The sequence below is a fragment of the Schistocerca piceifrons genome, chromosome 1 (genome assembly GCF_021461385.2).
Source record: "Schistocerca piceifrons isolate TAMUIC-IGC-003096 chromosome 1, iqSchPice1.1, whole genome shotgun sequence".
NCBI classification, from domain to species: domain Eukaryota; kingdom Metazoa; phylum Arthropoda; class Insecta; order Orthoptera; family Acrididae; genus Schistocerca; species Schistocerca piceifrons.
Window position 1 is genome coordinate 736,381,623 of NC_060138.1, and position 19,580 is coordinate 736,401,202.

The 19,580-nt window shown below is 45.3% G+C and overlaps 1 protein-coding gene across 1 annotated transcript in view; it reads right to left on the minus strand.

Annotated features, from left to right (window-relative positions):
• The window catches only part of LOC124711451 (thioredoxin domain-containing protein 5 homolog), a 119,788-nt gene that overhangs the window by 74,308 nt on the left and 25,900 nt on the right, over positions 1 to 19,580 (minus strand). Inside the window, exons 3-4 of the mRNA XM_047241540.1 lie at positions 14,070 to 14,178; positions 9,060 to 9,194 (exon numbers count right to left, since the gene is read on the minus strand). Of these exons, the coding sequence (XP_047097496.1) occupies positions 9,060 to 9,194; positions 14,070 to 14,178 (244 nt within the window). The remainder of the gene's footprint in view (positions 1 to 9,059; positions 9,195 to 14,069; positions 14,179 to 19,580) is intronic.

Here is a 19,580-nt window from a genome sequence, read left to right on the forward strand (position 1 = left end):
AAACCCTTGGTCTCGTTCAGATTCGCTGATGATATCTTCATGATCTGGACTCAAAGTGAAGACACCCTATCCTCATTCCTCCAGAACCTAACATCATCTCTCCCACTTCCCCAGACATCTCCAATCCTCACCACCTCCAAGAGCCACCTACAAAAGAGTGCCCTCTTTGTCACCCAATACTACTCTGGACTGGAATGACTGAACCACATCCTTCATCAGGGCTTTGATTATCCATCTTCATGCTCTGAAATGACGGACATCCTACACAATATCCTTCCCATCCCCACTAAAGTGATGTTCCATCACAAACACAACCTCCGTAACATCCTAGTCCACCCCTATGCCACTCCCAATCTCAACCCCTTGTCACAGGGATCATGTCCCTGTAAAAGACCCAGGCGGAAGACCTGCCCAATCCACTCACCCAGCACTTCCTATTCTAGTCCTGTCACATGTTTATCTTATGCCATCAGAGGCTAGGCCATCTGTGAAAGCAGCAATGTTGCAGACCAGCTCTGCTGCAACCACTGCACAGCTTTTTATAATGGTACAGCTACCATCTAGCTGTCCACCAGGATGAACAGCCACTGTCAAACTGCGGCACAGAACAACGGACCACCCTTTGGCACGACATGCAGCTCAACATAATATGGTTGATTTCAATGGCTGCTTCACAGACAGCACTATATGGAGCCTCCTCTCTACCATCAGTTTTTCTGAACTGTGCAGAAGGGATTTATCCTTACAACAACTTCTCTGCTCCCAAAACATCCCAGCCTCAACCTACAGTAATGCTCACCCTCTACCTAATGGCTTCCTCCCCCTCCATCCTATCACCTCCTCCCTTCTCATGGCCCCTGCACCCACCCATCCTTTCCCTTTTCCTGCTACTCTCCTTTTCTATGCCACTTTTTCCCCCACCACCTCACCTCCCCACGTTGCACTGGCAGTCTCGTCAGGCTGCTAGTTAGTACCTGCATGCCCTGCCAGTCAGCACTCTTCTCTCCCACCACCCATATCCTGCTATCCCTTGCCTTCCCTGCTCCACTCCCGACTGTTATTCACAAGACAGTTGCATTCTGGCCAGAGCTGCTGGTGGCAGTGATCATGAATGAGCTTGTGTGTGTGTGTGTGTGTGTGTGTGTGTGTGTGTGTGTGTGTGTGTAACAGTCTTTTCGCTGTGTGTTACAACAACAGGTCGCCTTGATGGTGAATAGTTATGTATCCTTTTCCTAATATTGCTGAAAATGTAACCTGGTTAAGTTCTTAATAAAAAATGTTCAAAATGACCATACGAATTCAACAGAAACAAGCACAGAAGAATATGGAACAGTGTTCACCACCTCTTTTGGCACAAGTGTTATACATCACAACCAAATGCAGTAATTAATATATATGTAATGTGTGTTTCTCCACTTCTGCTTGCTGAGTAGTGAGCAGATTTCTTATCTATCCAGTTATAGTATATAATCTACTGAATTCTCAGAAGCTTATCTTATATAAGAAACTTGTTTACTGCCCCCACTCTTATCTCATGGTTGGGGCAGGGGGGGGGGGGTGATGTGCGCTGGAACGGTAAGAGAGATTGTGTCCACTTGTGGTAGCCACATAACTAATAAATACCAACTAACCACTGATTGGAAAGCTAATTGGAACTTAACTGCACTAATTACACCCAGAACATACATGCAAGAATATGTCAGATACATCAGCTATTCAACAAAAAATGGAACAATCAGTTGAACAACATTTCCTTTTCTTACCTTTTTCCTCATTAATAAGAACAATTTTTTCTCCTTTACATAAATTTGATAAAAGTCAAAATTATGTGAGAATTTAATATGCAAGTATATTGTGTATCATCTGCTATAGCTTCACAACTGTCTTTTACACCATTACAGGTTGTCCCAAAAGTCGAGACCGGGCTAAATATAATGAAAATGGTAAGATGGTGGTTGTTGGGATGTTTCAGGGGGACTAAACAGCTAAGGTCATCAGTCCCCCATTCCAAAAACAGGTGAGATGAAAATTTGCGGAGCAGGTAAAACCCCAAGGGGAAGGAGACTCCCCCCCACGCACTGAAAGAACACAAATGCGGCAACGAACACTACAGACAAGAAGAGTACAGATGAACACCAGACAGAAAGAAACAGTAGAAAAGAAGATGGCCGGAGACTGGTTGACTGACCACGAGAACAAAAAAAAAAAAAAGGGAAAGAGTCAACCATCCGACTACACATCAAAATCTGCAACCAATTATGAGAGACTCGAGGACAAGAGACACAGAAAGGGAAAGGTGCAGGACCTCCCTAAATGGAACCATAAAAAGGACTACCACAGATAAAATTTAAAATGTCATCAGCCATGGAGGCATCGTCGCATAAAACCAAAGGCAAAGTGCCCAGGAGATTAAAAGGGGGGGATCCTCCTGACGCAAAAGATGGCCGTGCGTCAGGTAGGTATGGCCGATGCGGAGCCGACACAGGACAACAGAGTCCCTGAGAGAAGCCCGCAGGGAGGACCGCCACACATCGGTCATCTCCTTAACAACCCGCAGTTTATTCGGGGATGTCAGGCCACGCCACTCATCATTCCACATCCCAAGCACCTTACAGTGCAACACCAACTGCAGATCACGAGCCGGGAGGCCGATCTCCAAAGCTGGGGCGTCGATCGCCCCTTTGGCCAGCCTGTCAACACGTTTGTTCCCCGGGATGCCAACGTGACCTGGCGTCCAAACAAAGACCACCGAACGACCAGAGCCGGTAATGGAAAAAACAGACTCCTGAATAAATGATACCAGAGGAGAAGAGGTATAGCAGCGGTCGATAACCTGGAGGCTGCTCAGGGAGTCACTGCAGATGACGATGGACGTACCTGAGCAGGAACGCATATGCTCAAGAGCGCGCAATATGGCCACCAGCTCTGCAGTAAAAATACTGCAGCCAGCCGGCAAGGAGCACTGTTTAACATGGGCAGCGTGAGCAAAAACGTAGGCAGTACGACCATCAACCAGGGAACCATCAGCGTAGACAGTCTCAAAGCCCGAAAATGAGGCGAGGAGCGCAAGAAAACGGCGACGGAGGGCCACAGGCGGAACCGAGTCCTTGGGTCCCCATGCCAAGTCCAGACGGACGGATGGCCGGGGCATACACCAGGGAGGCGTAGGTGCACGGACCTGGAAGGGAGGCAGAAGAAGGAATGACCCCAGTTCCGACAGCAGGCACTGGACGCGGACAGCAATGGAAAGCCCAGCTCTAGGTCGCCGTTCGGGCAGATGGAGGACCATGGCAGGGAAAAGCAGGCGACGATTGGGATGGCCCGGCGAGCAATGCACGTGGACAGCATAGTCGGCGAGCAGTCGAAGGCGGCAAATCCGCAGCGGGGGAACCCCGGCCTCCACCAGTAGACTATCCACGGGGCTCGTACGGAAAGCGGCAGTTGCAAGCTGAACCCCACAGTGGTGTATGGGGTCCAACAACGTCAACACTGAGGGTGATGCAGACCCATAGGCCAGGCTCCCATAATCAAGCCTGGACTGCACAAGGGCTCTGTACAATCGCAACAGCGTACAGCGATCTGCACCCCAAGACGTGTGGCTCAGGCAACGGAGGGCGTTGAGGTGCCGCCAGCACTTTCGCTTCAGCTGAGTAATATGAGGAACCCATGTGAGCCGGGCATCAAAGACGAGTCCTAAGAAGCGGCTAGTGTCCACCACTTCAAGGAGGTGGCTATCAAGGTAAAGTTCAGGATGAGGGTGGACTGTCCGATGCCTGCAGAAGTGCATAACTCGAGTCTTGGCTGCAGAGAACTGGAAACGATGAGTCAGAACCCATGATGCTGCCTTGCGAACGGCTACTTGCAGCCTGCGTTCGGCGACTCCCGTAGTCGTTGAGCTAAATGAGATGCAAAAGTCGTCGGCATACAAAGAAGGAGACACCGACGACCCCATGGCTGCAGCCAGACCATTAATGGCCACTAGAAATAAGGAGACCCTCAACACCGAGCCCTGTGGGACCCCATTTTCCTGTATATAAGATGAACTAGAGGCGGCACCGACTTGCACCCGGAAAGAGCGGCGCAATAAAAAGGTTTGAAGAAAAGCCGGGAGCTGACCACGAAGACCCCACTCATGCAATGTAGCAAGGATGTGATGCCTCCATGTGGTGTCATACGCCTTCCGCAGATCAAAAAATACAGCAACGAGATGCTGACATCGGGCAAAGGCCATGCGGATAGCAGATTCCAGCCGCACCAAATTGTCCGCAGCAGACCGGCCTCGACGGAAGCCACCCTGGGATGGAGCGAGGAGACCGCGCGACTCAAGGACCCAACACAAACGCCGCCCCACCATACGTTCGAGTAATTTGCACAAAACATTGGTGAGGGTAATGGGGTGATAGCTGCCCACCGCCAGTGGGTCCGCACCGGGCTTCAAGATGGGGACAATAACACCCTCTCGCCATTGCGACGGGGACACGCCCTCGCTCCAAATGCGGTTAAAGATGGTGAGGATGTGTCGCTGGCAGTCCCTGGAGAGATGCTTCAGCATATGCGCGTGGATGCAGTCTGGTCCCGGTGCTGTATCAGGGCAATTGGAGAGGGCAGCGAGGAATTCCCTCTCGCTGAAAGGAGCATTGTATTTTTCAGAATGACGCGTGTGGAATGATAACGGCGGGGGGAGTAAGTTGCAGTCGCAGAGCTCATAGCAAAGTGCGCGGCAAGCTGTTCAGCAATGGCGGCAGCGTCCGTGCAGACAGCACCGTCCAGGGGGATCCCAGGGACACCCATAGGAGTCTGGTATCCATAAATCCGCCGGACCCGGGACCACACGAGCGAGGGGGAGACACGGGAGCCCAAGGATGAGACATACCTCTCCCAGCACTCCTGCTTACGCCATGCAATAAGATGACGGGCCAAGGCACGGAGCCTCTTAAAGGTGATGAGGGTCTCCAGACGGGTGCCGCCTATGACGCTGGAGAGCCCGCCTACGGTCGCGAATAGCAATCTCCGGCGACCACCAGGGTACAGCCTTCCTCCGAGGGAGTCCAGAAGAGCAGGGGATGGCAGCCTCGGGCACAGAAATGATTGACGTGGTCAAGACACGGACCACCTCGTCAATGTCACCCTGTGGGGGAGACGCAATGGTGGCAGCGGAAGTAAAAGCTGGCCAGTCAGCCCTGTTGAGAGCCCAGCGGGGCAGGCGCCCAGAAGAATGACAATGGGGCAGTGACAAATAGATGGGGAAATGGTCACTACCACACAGGTCAGGATGCACTCTCCAGTGGAGGGATGGGACAAGTCTGGGGCTGCAAAGAGAGAGATCGATGGCCGAGAACGAGCCATGGGCCACAATGAAATGCGTGAGAGCACCGGTGTTCAAGAGGCTAAGGTCGAGCTGAGCCAACACATGCTCCACGGCACGACCGCGGTCATCGGAGACAGTCCCACCCCATAGGGGGTTGTGGGCATTGAAATCACCCAAAAGCAGCATTGGTGGCGGGAGTTGAGCCAGCAGTGCAGCCCAGACATGTCGGGGGAGCTCCCCATCCGGAGGAATGTAAACAGGAGCAAACAGTAATAGCCGGCGAGAGCTCAACCCTGACAGCGACTGCCTCTAAAGGCGTCAGAAGGGGTACTGTCGAGCTACAGACAGAGTGGTGAACAAAGAGGCAAACTCCATCTGACGCTCGTTGGCAGGCAGCACGGTTCTTATAGTATCCCCGATAACCGCGAAGGGTGGGGGTCCGCATTGCTGGAAACCAAGTTTCCTGAAGAGCAATGCAGAGAACAGGGGAAACACTCAGAAGCATCCGGAGCTCAGGCAGGTGGCGGAAATAACCGCCGCAATTCCACTGGAGAATGGAAGCAGGAAGGGACTGGGAGGGTGTGAAGGCGACTAAGAGGCAGACAGCGCCTCAGAGCCAACTGCCGCCACTGGGGGAGAGTCAGCTGTGTCCATAGGAAAGGCCCCCAAGGGTTCCGTGAGGGCGAGATCTGCGGCAGAGGCGAGGATCTCCACCTAATCCCCGGAGCCAGAACTATTTACAGCAGGCAGTACTGAAACCGCCGGAACGCCCATCTTCTTGGACATGTTCCGTTCCTTCTTCTTGCGTCTGTCCTTAGGGTTAGAGGGCTGGGAGAGCATCTCTGAAGGAGCGTCGGAGGCTGATGACGACGCAAAAGCCCTACGACCAGCAGGTGGCGGAACTTTCAGCCACTGGCTGACATCCAGCTGGGTAGGAGAAGAAACGGAGGAAGGAAGAGCCCCGAGGGACCCCTTCCGCGAGAGAGGAACCGGCAGAGGCATCGCCGGCGGAGAAGGAGGGGGAGGGATCGAGCCCCCCGGTTTTTGAGCAGATGTCACTCCCAAAGTAAGCATGGGGGGAGCGACAGAAGAGGGTTTGCCCCCAACTGCTAAGGGGGCAACAGAGGAAGGCTTGCCCCCAGACACTAGGGAGGCAGACAGAGATGCACGGCCCCAAGGGGCCACTGAAGGCGGCACAGATGAGGCGACAACTGCCACTCGCGAGGGCGACGATAAGGTGGCTGCAGCATAAGATGTTCGAAGGGAAACAGGATACAACCTTTCAAATTTCAGTTTTGCCTCTCGATAAGTAAGCCGGTCCAGGGTATTAAATTCCATTATCTTCCGCTCCTTATGAAGAACGGCGCAATCCGGCGAGCATGGAGAGTGGTGCTCCCCACAGTTGACACATACAGGCGGAGGCGCACATGGAGAATCGGGATGAGAGCGGCGTCTGCAATCTCGACATGTGGCGCTGGATGGGCAACGGGAGGACATATCCCCAAACTTCCAACACTGGAAGCACCGCATCGGGGGAGGGACATATGGCTTGACGTCACAATGGTAAACCATTACCTTGACCCTCTCTGGCAATACAGCACCCTCGAAGGCCAAGATAAAGGCACCGGTGTCCACCCTGTTAGTCTTGGGTCCTGTATGTACACGACGGACAAAATGTACACCACATCGTTCCAAGTCGGCTCTCAGCTCGTCATCGGATTGTAACAATAGGTCACGATGGTAAATAATCCCCTGGACCATATTTAAGCTACTGTGGGGTGTGACGGTAACAGGGACGTCACCCAGCTTATCACACAAGAGCAACGCTCGTGACTGGGCTGGGGAGGACGTCTTGAGGAGGATGGACCCATTCCTCATTTTAGAGGACCCCGCCACTTCCCCAAACTTATCCTCCAGGTGTTCCACAAAAAACAGAGGCTTCATCGTAAGAAAGGAGACACCATCAGTCCTGCTGCAGACAAGGTATTGTGGTACATAAGGCTCCCGCTTGGCACTAGATCCGCGTCCCTCCCAGGGCGCAGCCAACGAGGGGAACGACTGAGGGTCATATTGCGCAGCATCAAAGTCAACTCTGTCTCGCTTAGAGACGGTGGTGGCCGTACGACCACCAGCTTGGTGCGAATTATTGCGCTTCATTGCGCTACATCCGCCCAGATGCCACCTACTCCGAACGAGGGCTCTCCCCAAGGGCGCCACCCGGCCAAAGCAACGGGTACCTGGCCGATATCCCGTTGCCCGGAGTCCCCGTGCCCCAGACAAGACGGGCACATACTCCTTGGCATGCATGGGGAGGAAACAACTCCGGCATCTGTAGTGCGATCACTGCGTGGTCATGACGAATTACACACGTTATAACAAATGGTGCATAACTTTTTACCTATCAAAAGTATTGCAAAACAGACTTCACCATTATGCTTCTCATCAAATTCTACTCTTAAAACATATATCCCATGAGCCCCAACGCCCATTTCACTGAATAAATGTGAGCTAAATCCAATGTGGTGGATATCTAGATGGCAGATTGGTCTCACAGGTCACCCAAAGTGCTTCCCCCACCCCTTTACTTTTATCCACATCCACCCCATTCCCACCCCTTACCAGTTTCACGACATTTAGCCAGGTCCAGACTTGAGCACCATTATGAAAATGGTTGAAATAGCTCTGAGCACTATGGGACTTAACTTCTGAGGTCATCAGTCCCCTAGAACTTAGAACTACTTAAACTTAACTAACCTAAGGACATCACACACATCCATGCCCGAGGCAGGTTTCTAACCTGCGACCATAGCGGTCGCACGGTTCCAGACAGAAGCGCCTAGAACTGCTCGGCCACACTGGCCGGCCGCACCATTATGAAACAACTTATTCACTGATAAATCTGACAAGTTATTCACTGGTAAATCTGAAGTGTCTGTAAAAAAGAAAGCTGGTTTGGACAGTACACCTATTTCTATGGAGGACACATACATTTAGTCAACATATCTATCAGGTTTTACAGAGATGTGCTTTCAATTTATATTTAATGAAATTTGTCAATATTAAAAGAGGTTAATGATACAGCCAAATTTTCTGTTCTTCAGGTGATTGATATCACTGTTTCAATGATTGGTTAATTTTCAAAACCTCCCTCACAGATTACTTGAACTAATTTTGGTGAGGTGTGAAAGCATGACTCATTCAACTGCCATTGTAATAGTAAACCTAACTCCACTACTACTTGACGTTTCCTTTTAAACATCCAGTGTTCTAGTTCTGATACTTCCTGATTGAGGAGTCAGTTACATTATCCATACCTGGACACCAAAAGCCTTGGGACTTAACAATTCCATTTTTCTTTCATTCACTTTGTAAGACACATTCTAGTTTGACAAAAGGCAATGGGAAGAGTCATTTACAGGCTAATGCATTTATTTCATGTTCATATGATATATTTTTTACTTATCACATAATTCAGATTCCCAAGCAGAACTTATCGAGACGTGGTCAATATATTGCAGGCAACTGTAGATGAAAAATGTTAAAATTTCTAAGAGATTTATTTACAGTATGCAAACCTATGACCATCAGTATTATAAAGCTTCAATAAAGCTTCTTATCATAAACAAAAACAGCCTCCTAAACCACCGCAGGAGGAAAATAATGTTCACCCACTGCTACTTTTTGTTTTTCATTTAGCTTCTATACTCAGAAATACAAAAAGATTCTGTACTTCTAAAATACATGTACTTACTTGGCAATGGCCACACCAAGGTGCATAAAATTTGACAAAATGTCTACCCTTCGCCACATGGTCTTCAAATGTGTCTTCCGTTAGTTCTACAAGCCCACTAACTGGTTCAGGTACCTTAGGTTGAGTTTCACTGTCCTGAAACACAGCAGCCATTAGAGATACCAAAATAAATTCAGAATATACACTTCTCTTAAGTACAGAGCACACACACACACACACACACACACACACACACACCCACACTCACTCCTCACTCTCACTCTCACTCTCACTTCTCTTCTCTTTCCTGTAAATTTTTAAAGTAACGTTCAGTTCAATTAAACAATGACTTTGCTCAGATATTTAATGTTTCTTTATGTCAGGACATATTCACAGGGAGAATTCATGAACTACCTTTTGACTATTTAGTATCCTCACCAGCAGACATCACAATGGAGGTAGGTGAGCTGGCGTGGTTATTAGGACAGAAAAGTGCAGACACCAGTCATGGGGGCACATGCAATGCATGGTACAGCCAGATCTGCTGATCGAATTTTTTTACCATTTTGGGTCACTATGAACCCATAATTTCTGCAGTCCTGGCAGAAACAGCTGTGCCTAAAGAAGGACCAGGAGCAGCAGCAGCAGCAGCAGGGTAAGCAGATGCATGCGCCCCTAAACCAGAAAGCAGAGTTGCTTCATGCCCATGCTATGCAGGTGGTAGGCCATGTGCCCACCATGCAGTTTTCTCCCCAGGCCTCCACCAGCAGCAACCACCTGCAAGTTTCAATGAGTCTACAGAAGTTGGGAAAATTACCTGCACTGGTTCTCGCCGTACTACCACATAAGGCATATCACTGATCCAGTGGACAAAGCCACCTTGTTATTGTCTGGCAGAGCACTGTTGCATGAAGCTGTGCAAAATTCGAAGTCTTCCACTGAACACAAGAAACTCTCCTTTGAAACTTCCTGGCAAACTAAAACTGTGTGCCGGACTGAGACTAACTCGGAACCTTTGCCTTTCACAGGCAAGTGCTGTACCATCTGAGCTACCCAAGCACAACTCACGCCCCATCCTCACAGCTTTACTTCTGCCAGTACCTCGTCTCCTCCCTTCCACACAGTTTTAATTTGCCAGGAAGTTTCATATAAGCACACAATCTGCTGCAGAGTAAAAATCTCAATCTGGAAACTCCCCTTTGACGAACTTTGTCAGTTGCTATATAGTATTTCGGAATCAAACCCATGCGGTGGCAGCACTTTCGCGGATTAACATCCACCGCAAGTGCTCCAGGCAATCTTAAGCCACCTGGATCTCTGATTTGCAGGGTCTCTCATGCAAGTGTCTTTTTGAGTGTCCCACATGTGCCCCTTTTTATGCACACTCGTTCATTCAGGGCATGATTGACCAGTTACCCCCTGATCCCAGGTCCAGACTAGGGCACTGAGCTTGTCCGACACTTCTTTAGCCAGAATGAGATTTTCACTCTGCAGCTGAGTGTACGCTGATATGAAACTTCCTGGCAGATTAAAACTGTGTGCCGGACCGAGATTCGACTCGGGACCTTTGCCTTCACAGGCCAGTGCTCTACCATCTGAGCTACCGAAGCACGACTCACACCCTGTCTTCACAGCTTTACTTCCGCCAGTACGTCTCCTACTTTCCAAACTTCACAGAAGCTCTCCTGCGAACCTTGCAGAACTAGCAGATGGTAGAGCACTTGCCCAGGAAAGGCAAAGGTCCTGAGTTCGAATCTCGGTCCGGCACACAATTTATATCTGCCAGGATGTTTCACTTCTTTAGCCAATGTTCCCAGAATGAACAATCACATGAGCCGACAGCAGTGGTAAGGGACATCCTTTCTGACAACTGGCAGGTGACAAAATTAGGTGTGCAAGGTAAACGGCCCCCTTGCGTCCCATAGGGTTCTCTAGGCAACCTTTCACCCATCAAGTCACCACTGACAGTTGCAGTGCAGTTGAGTTGCAACTTGTGTGATAAATACCTGTAATTGCAGTTAGATGCAGCTTCTCAGACTTTCTTGATCCTTCAGGCTTTACTAGTTAAATCATGTGCCTTTCAGAATCTCATCTGCATGAAGAATTTATCAACATTGTTTGGAGCAATTGATTCAGGACATTCCCTGTCGCGTAAAGTATCTTGTCGGGCTCCATGCAAGAGGACCATTTACAAAACCTAAGGGGGTTTTCAACACCTTCTGGAGAATGGTCTTTGTTGCAAACTTAAAAAGTGCAGTTTTTTCAATCCAAGGTGAATTTTTTTGGGGACTTATGCTTACCTAAGGTGGCCTTGTCTCTACAGATGAATACATCAAAACCATCATCAATCAGCTGGTGCCCAAGAACCTGCAGGAGCTCCTCTTTTTTAAGATTTCATTTTATTCTAAGTCCATTCCACAGGCTGGGCACCTCTGCCGTCCTCTTAATAGATTTTCCGAATGGATGTTAAGTTTGTCTGGTCTGCAAATTGTCAACCACCTTTTCAGTTCCTCAAGCAGTGTTTGTGTTCTGCTTTCTTTGTGACTTCTTTTACACTCGGTAAAGTTTTAACTCTGCCCTGTAACACATCCCAGTATGGCATTGGTGTGGTTCTGTCCCATCAGAAACCCCGGTGGCACTAAACAACTTATCACTTACACATTAAAGATGCTTTCCGTGGCACAGAATAACTATTCACAGGTGGAAAAGGAGGAGCTGGCTATTTTATCTGAAATTAAGAAGTTTCACATTTTCTTTCACAGGGCACGGTTCCTGCTCATCGTTGACTGCAAGCCACTGGTTTCCTTACTTGCCCTCATTCCAAGCTGCCAGACAGGACTGCCCACCAATGGTAGATGTGAGCCACTCTTTCTCAGTAATTATTGGTACGACATACATTACTTCTCTAGTGCCCAGCGAGCAAATGCTGATGCACTATCGCAGCTGCCAATCCAGAGCTCAGTCAGCGGGAGGTTCTCGTGTTCGTGTTGGATGACACACTGCACCAAATCCTGTCAGATTTCCATTGATAGTGTGAGAGGTTGTGACAACCACGGCCACTGACCCACTTTAACAGAAAAGTGTTTCAGCTGTCCAGACCCATTGGCTGCAGCACATTTTTTCAGGTCTATATCACTGGTGTGGCATATGTTTTCCTCCTAAATGATCGACTCGTGCTTGCCACAAGAGGAACAATAATTTCAAATGGTCATCGTCATTACCCCTCCCCCTTCCCCTCCGTTCTCCTCAGCACTGAGTTTTCTCGCATATCCCAGCTGCTGCTTGCTTTACACCTTCTCCCTTCACCAAGCCCAAGTAAGGCTCGCTCCTATGTCTCCTAATGTGGAGCCCGTGGACTTTGAATCATCATCATCCTCCTCCTCCTCCACCGGTGGATGTGGACTTGCTTCTGCTGGTGCCAGTGGATCAACTGTTACCTTCACATCTGCAACCCGTTGTCCTCCAGTGGAACCAGTGGTGTCTGCATTGTCTCCTTTAGTGTTTGGTCTACTGCTCAGGTCTACCGCGTCCTCTCTGGTTCTGCAACCAGAGGTCATGGCCCAAGCCTGGCCATTTTTGGCCCTACATGGCCCTTTCAGGAGAGAGGAATATAGTATAACCACCAGTGGGCATCATGATGAAGAGCCTGTGGGGTTATCGTTGTGGAACAGTGTGAACAACTGTCATGAGGAGGTGCGTGCAATGCATGGTTTGGGCAGGGTCCACTGACATAACTGTTTAACTTCAGGCGGTAGTAAGCCAGGCCTGCAGTTCTAATGCTGATATCAACCACTGTGGACCTCGCCTTGAATTTCATGATATGTGCTGTTCCCATGTATGTGTTGTGCTTATCCTCATGCACATCTCTAAGCAGTTTTTTACTTTGTTTCCCCCAAAATTGACTTGCACGGCAAGTTTCCACTGCCTCCAGCAGGGTTCTGATCCTTGATTTGTTGTGGAGCTATCTTCAGCCCACACAATGTCTCGTGCTGACAGTGACACCCTTGAGAAATTACTGTACTATAGACTTGTAAAGCATCTTGTCTATTTCAATATAAAGTCCTTTAGTGATATGTCCTAAGCCCACTGCTGTTTCACACGTTTAAGGGACACTCATTTTTGGTTTTACACATTTATTTCCTAATTGCTATTCTCTTGTTATTCTCAGGTTAAATTACGTACTGTTATTATGCCAAATAGTCTAACAAGGGATACTGAACATTTACAAAGAAGGTAGCAAGTATAATCAAAAGTTTGTCTGGCCAAGGGAGATCATTGTAGGTGTACTGAAACTTACTGAACGGCAGACACCTGATAGACGCTAACTGTTCTTCTCAAAGCCTACATACCTATTTTCAAAATTCAGCATTAAGTGAAGAATCTAGGAATACACTACAATGGCCTACGTACTGTTTCCCACAGACCACAGTGACAAGGTTAGACTAATTACAATCGGGCAGAGACATTTAATGAAACATTCCTCATATGCTCAATATGCACATGGAATAGGAATAAGCCCACAATGTACTGTCTCTATGCCACACACTTCAGCATTGTTTGTTTGTGAAATACAGATGTGGACATGCCTAGATCCTTAATTTATATTCAATGCTTGATGAATTTATGTGTGTAAGGGCAATGTAACTGTACAAGTGTGTGTGCGTGTGCACGCACGCATTCTAGCTCTGAAGGAGGATTCAACGAAGAGCTAGCACAGTTCTCAGTCTTGTTTATGAGCATATCGACAAATTAGCACCTCAGCCATTTGGTGAGTGTTACCATTATTCTTCAAATTATTTACATTCCACAAGTACTTTCCATCAGCTTATTTATGTGACATTAAGAAAAGTAGCCAAATGCACATTTCTCTTCTCAGGAAGGAAAAGAAATGGGAACTTCGTCTTCTTTTAAGTTCAATACCCTCAAAAATAATGTACAAAAATCAGAGAATGACTCAATTCTGTATATGAACATGCTATAAAATCAGTATTGATATTTTCCTTTCTGTGAAATAACTAATGGTAATGTTACCTGGACTGTGATACCTAATTGCTCCTCTATGAAAGTCGAAAAAGCTTTCAAACTTCTTGTTCCTCTATATTTCACGCCTTCATTTTCACCCGCCTTGAAAAATTTCAAACTGGAAAGCAGAAAAGGAAACTGTTTAATAATGAGGTTACCCATTAAAAATGAGAACCAATGATCAGTGTTAAACCATTTCAGCATCTGGTATAAAAGGACTATTACTTACACAGATAAAACATTCAGTTACTCAGTCTATAATTTTTATGAAAATCAAATAATAATAATAACAAAGAGGGTATGCTACTATTTGTTTTTAAGAGAGGAATTATACAACAAAGGAACTACTAAATAAACAAATGGAACTTCTTGAGCACTGTATCTGACATGTTGTATCTGATTGGCCTATTTCAACTTTCAGTAGTTTGTTTGTCATGTAAATCCCACTTTTCCAATGTGGAACGTTACATCATAATGGATCCTGAAGAAGTTACAGTGTTGCTGGGGGAATTTCATATCAGTGAAGTTTGTCCATGGTAGTTGCCGTTTAGGACAAACTGATGGATAAATACTCAACTTCATTATCTGCCACAAAAATTACTTAACAGAAAGAGTAACTTTGATGTAATGAACTAGACTATAGAAAATGAGTCATATGCTGACTATTAACGTCAAAACATTTAGTTGTGTATGAAACATTTACTAGTTTTTACTATTTTTTTCCTGCTGTCCCAGTTTGGCAACATTGGTCACATACAACACTGTGTTATTCATTACTTCCCTTAATCTTTAGACTGACTAGACAAGAACTCGAGAAACAATTTCATTTTACAGAGCAGCAAATCTATATGGGTTTATCTGAAAGTCCAACTTAACCCTTGAGCAGGTGCACCATTTTTCATGGCGAGTGGTCATACGGCACACTTCATACACTTTCACAGAATGGCTGTCTTTATGTTGCCAAGGTAAACATGTATAAACAAAATCACAGTTTAATCTTAGTTTAATCAAACAATGATAAAATAAATAATGAGCTAAAGCATTGTTTCATTAAACAAACTTTCATTATATTTCACTGTTGCCATGGACAGGTGTTACAAACAGCAATGACCCACCCGAAGCATTAAGGAGTGCAGTTGCATCAGATCCCGGCCAACCACTTATTTCATTAGTAATCATCTCGTAGACAATGGCCTCTTTGTGGGATCATGTTGCTAGCTCGTAATCTGGGTCATTTTCTTCCCTGGGTCATAAATTTTTTTCTCATCTAGCTTGCTGTTTAATTTTATATAAACTGCTGCTCACTTGGACACTTGACAACAAAATCTGTAACTGTGTTAGTTGAAGCAATAACGAAGGAATTGCTATGGGCTCGCAGATGTGAAACAACACTGAACAGAACAATTTTATCTGTTGTTGGTGCACTTTATACATAGGTGCACCTGGTCCTGGTTAATCTGTTAGCAGTATTGAATGAGAAAAGTTAAGAAAAAGACATTGCATCTGCTTAAGGGATTCCTCAGGCAAATCAATATTTTGCTCAGGCAGAGCCTTATCAGAGACCATTAACAGCACATAACCACACTTTTGGTATTGGGGGAATCTACGGCGCTGGAATTTTGAGAAATACCTGGCTGATATATTTTCAAAATTTCACAATATCAAATTTTACAGATGGTTTGCACAAGAGATGACACTTTGTACAAGCACAAACCAACAAGATTTATTTGAAAACATTCTGTTTATACACCCTTAAGATATTGGAAAATTGTTGGAGAGCTTTATATCACCAGACAACGTACAGGGTGTTTCACAATTCCTATTAAAGGCTTCTAGGGGTCGCAGAGATGACTTAATAGATAAAGTTTTGTTAAGGAACATCACACCCAAAAATGTACCATTTGGATGTAAAACAAGTTTGAAGATCAGATGACACTCAAATCTCCCACTTCATGGTACACACACAGTAGAGATGAGTTCTGACCTGTTACAGGAGGCCACGGTATGGGCAATGTTTCAAGGATTCATCATCGGGTTCTCCTTTACACAACAAAAGGATGTCCTCTGCAAAGTCCACAGTGCGGTGTGCCCATGGAGCACCAAAGTCAACCCAGCCAGTTATGAACTTTTCTCCCAGCTGTTGTTGTAATTGGACTAAAATGATATGCAATGTCTTAATTACAACAGGGGCTGATGACTATGCCTTCATCTCAGTTTGTGGACATACAGTGAAGTGGTAGATTTGAAAGTTATCCAATCTTTAAACTTACACATATGTAATGTTATACTTCCAGACATGACTTCCTTTTCAAAATTTTGTCTATTAAGCACCCTATACAGCCCCTAGAAGCATGTAATATGAACTGTGAAACACCTTGTACATCTATTCTGAAATAATGTTAATTTGCAACAGAGACAATGCGGTAACTGTTACATCCAACTTAAAACGATTAATCCAACAGGCAAAGCATCTCAATGGTCATGAAGAGAAGACAAAAAATAAAAACTGACGATCATTTTTCTATCTTGTGATATAACAATGTATCATAGATGCAGACAGTTTAATTGCAAATATTAGAAGATACCAATTCAAATCTGGTTAAAAGAAATGTTACTGAAAGAGCCAATATGCAGGAACTAAACAGAACTTTCTCAAGGACTACAACTGCTAAGCTGGAATCTTAGTTCATATTTTTCTCTTTTAAAGAAAAATATTCCTATTTAGAGAAAGTCACTATTCACTAAGAAAGTCATCCAAGAGATTGGTCAGCGGGAATACACAAGAGCAGGAAACAATGTCATGCTACCAAGAGAGAAGATCTGAATACGTGAGAATCTACATGTGGCAGAAGAATGTCTCTGCAAGTATGAGCTAAAGTGTGGACTGGCTGGAACTAGAGGTATAAATGACAGAAAAAGAGAAACTGAGATACACAGGAAACAAAGAAACCAAATGAATAGCCAGGCCAGCAAGAAATGGTTCAAATGGCTCTGAGCACTATGGGACTTAACTACCGAGGTCATCAGTCCCCTAGAACTTAGAACTACTTAAACCTAACTAACCTAAGGACATCACACTCATCCATGCCCGAGGCAGGATTCGAACCTATGACTGTAGCGGTCGCACGGTTCCAGACAGTAGCGCTTAGAATCACTCAGCCACCCCGGCCGGCTGCCAGTAAGAAAGTCACACCTCATGAAGGTAGGATAAAAAGGTAAAATAAATTATGTAACAGTAACACAAAAAGTAAATGAGGATGAGTGAGGATGAGATAAATGTCAAGTAATCAAGCCCTATGAATGGTGAGAAAGCATCTGTACATTACTTTAGTCATACCGCAGAGGTACAGAACTTACATTACCCAAGTGATGAAGTACACTAATTCCACATCTATTTTGTTGAATCTTTAATGTGTGTATTCTTTTTATGAGTAAATTCATGAAAATGATGAGAATGCAGTATGAAGTAGTACATCAATCTAGGTTAGTAAGGCATGTAGTGTCTAATCAGGATTCTGTGGCAGTAGCGAGGCTGCAAATAGCAACTACAGGTGATGTGGAAAGAAGAATAAGAATGTAATTTAGAGCAGAACATTAGAAAAATTTTAGTCTTTGCAGAGAAGTTAATGGATGTACTTTTAATCAGGACAGTATAGCACTATCCCAGACAGGAGCCATTACTGATTTCTGCTGAATTTACGGTTTACTTACCACACCCACTATCAATTAAGGCTGAAGCTACTTATATCTTCCCCACAACATCCACAGTTGGAGGTTTGTGCAGTTTTGTGGGTAGGACCTTGAGTTGAGACTACTGATAATCCTACCTCAGTTATGTGTAACACAAGATTCTTTTTTTTTTTTTTTTTTTTTTTTTTTTTTTTTTTTTTTTTTTTTTTTTTTTTTTTTTTTAAAAAATTAAAGAAAAGCTCAAAGACAGATCGAGTGATGAATACACAAGTACTTTTTTCTGGTGCCTAGAAAAGCATGTGTGTCATATGCCTGGATTTTAAATCATGAAAAAATTCCAAAGCTGAAGACAACTGCTTTCTGTCCAGGTGGTGAATTTATTCCATCAAAAGAGCTCCCTGAATTTTTGAGGTTCTGATTGACAGAAATTCTGAAATCTCCTGAACAGAGTGTTTTTGTATGCAAGTTTTCCTTTACTAGTAACACAATGATTTTTTTTTAGCTGGTCCATCACTTATTCACTGTTACCAGTTCCACTAGAACTCAAAACTACACGATATGAAACAATCTTTTTTTATTGTCTGATGAAACAAATCTTTAACATTTGCTGCAAAGCTGTTGCACAGAATTTACAGTATTTTACTATAACATTTTTATTACACAAACTCAAATTATATATTTCAGCATCATAACTTGTGTATGCGTGATGACCAATTTCTCTCTCTTACCCTCAGGAAGACATGTGGCACTCAAGGCTTGTCCAGAAAGTAATGTCACCAATTCTATTCTATGTTCCTACTGGTCAGAGTGCAGTCTACCTGCCCAGGCTGCTTTGTGGAGGTTGATAACTTCCAAACACGGCTAACCCTAGTTTTCTCCAAGCTCCCTCAGAGGCAAGATGTGTCCCTTGGTTGTCTCATTCCAGCCACAATGCAGCATTCATCTGAACAACAGTATACCAGGTGTAGAAGTATGAAACCGGAATTTGGTTGCAATAATTACACATCTGTTGTTTGAAACTGAAACAATATTTTATTCAAAATAATCTGCATTGCTATTTACACATTTCTCCCACCTCTCCAGCAGGCTATGAATGTCACACCAAAAAAACGGTTCTTCTTTAAAAATGAACCAGTCAGTAAGCCATTTTCGTACATTTTCATACAAATTGAAGCATTGTTCAGTGAAAGTGTGTCCCAGTGATGCAAATAGACAATAATCAGAAGGAGCCAAGTCTGGAGAATAAGCCGCATGCCTAGTATTTTCCAACTGAATGCCTCTATCATTTCCCTGACCCGTTTTGCTGGGTGTGATGGTGTGTTATCTTGGAGCGATATTAGTGTGTTGCTTTTTTCCATATTCCGGTAGTTTTTCACATAATGCTCGATTTGAATCATCATTTGCTGTTGGTAGCGATCATTGTTAATGGTTTCACGAGGTTTTAGCAGCTCATAGTAGATGACACCCTTCTGATCCCACCAAACACAAAGCATTGTCTTCTTTCCAAAGCGTTTTGGTCTTGCAGTGGATGTCGATGGTTTGCCTGGATTCACCCATGATTTATAGCGCTTAGGATTCTCAAAATGCATCCATTTTTCTTCATCTGTCACTGTTCAATGGAGAAATGACTTTCTTTTTATGTGGTAAGCAGCATTTAACAAGCAGTCTTTCGATTTACTTGCTGTCTTTCATTCAGTTCATGTAGAGCCGTCTTTCCCACTTTCTGCACCTTTTCCGCAGCATTCAACCAAAGAGAAACGGCCTTCAGATTCAATTGTTCTGCGAGTTCCTGTCAAGTTTGAGTATCATCTTCATCTAACAAGGCCTGCA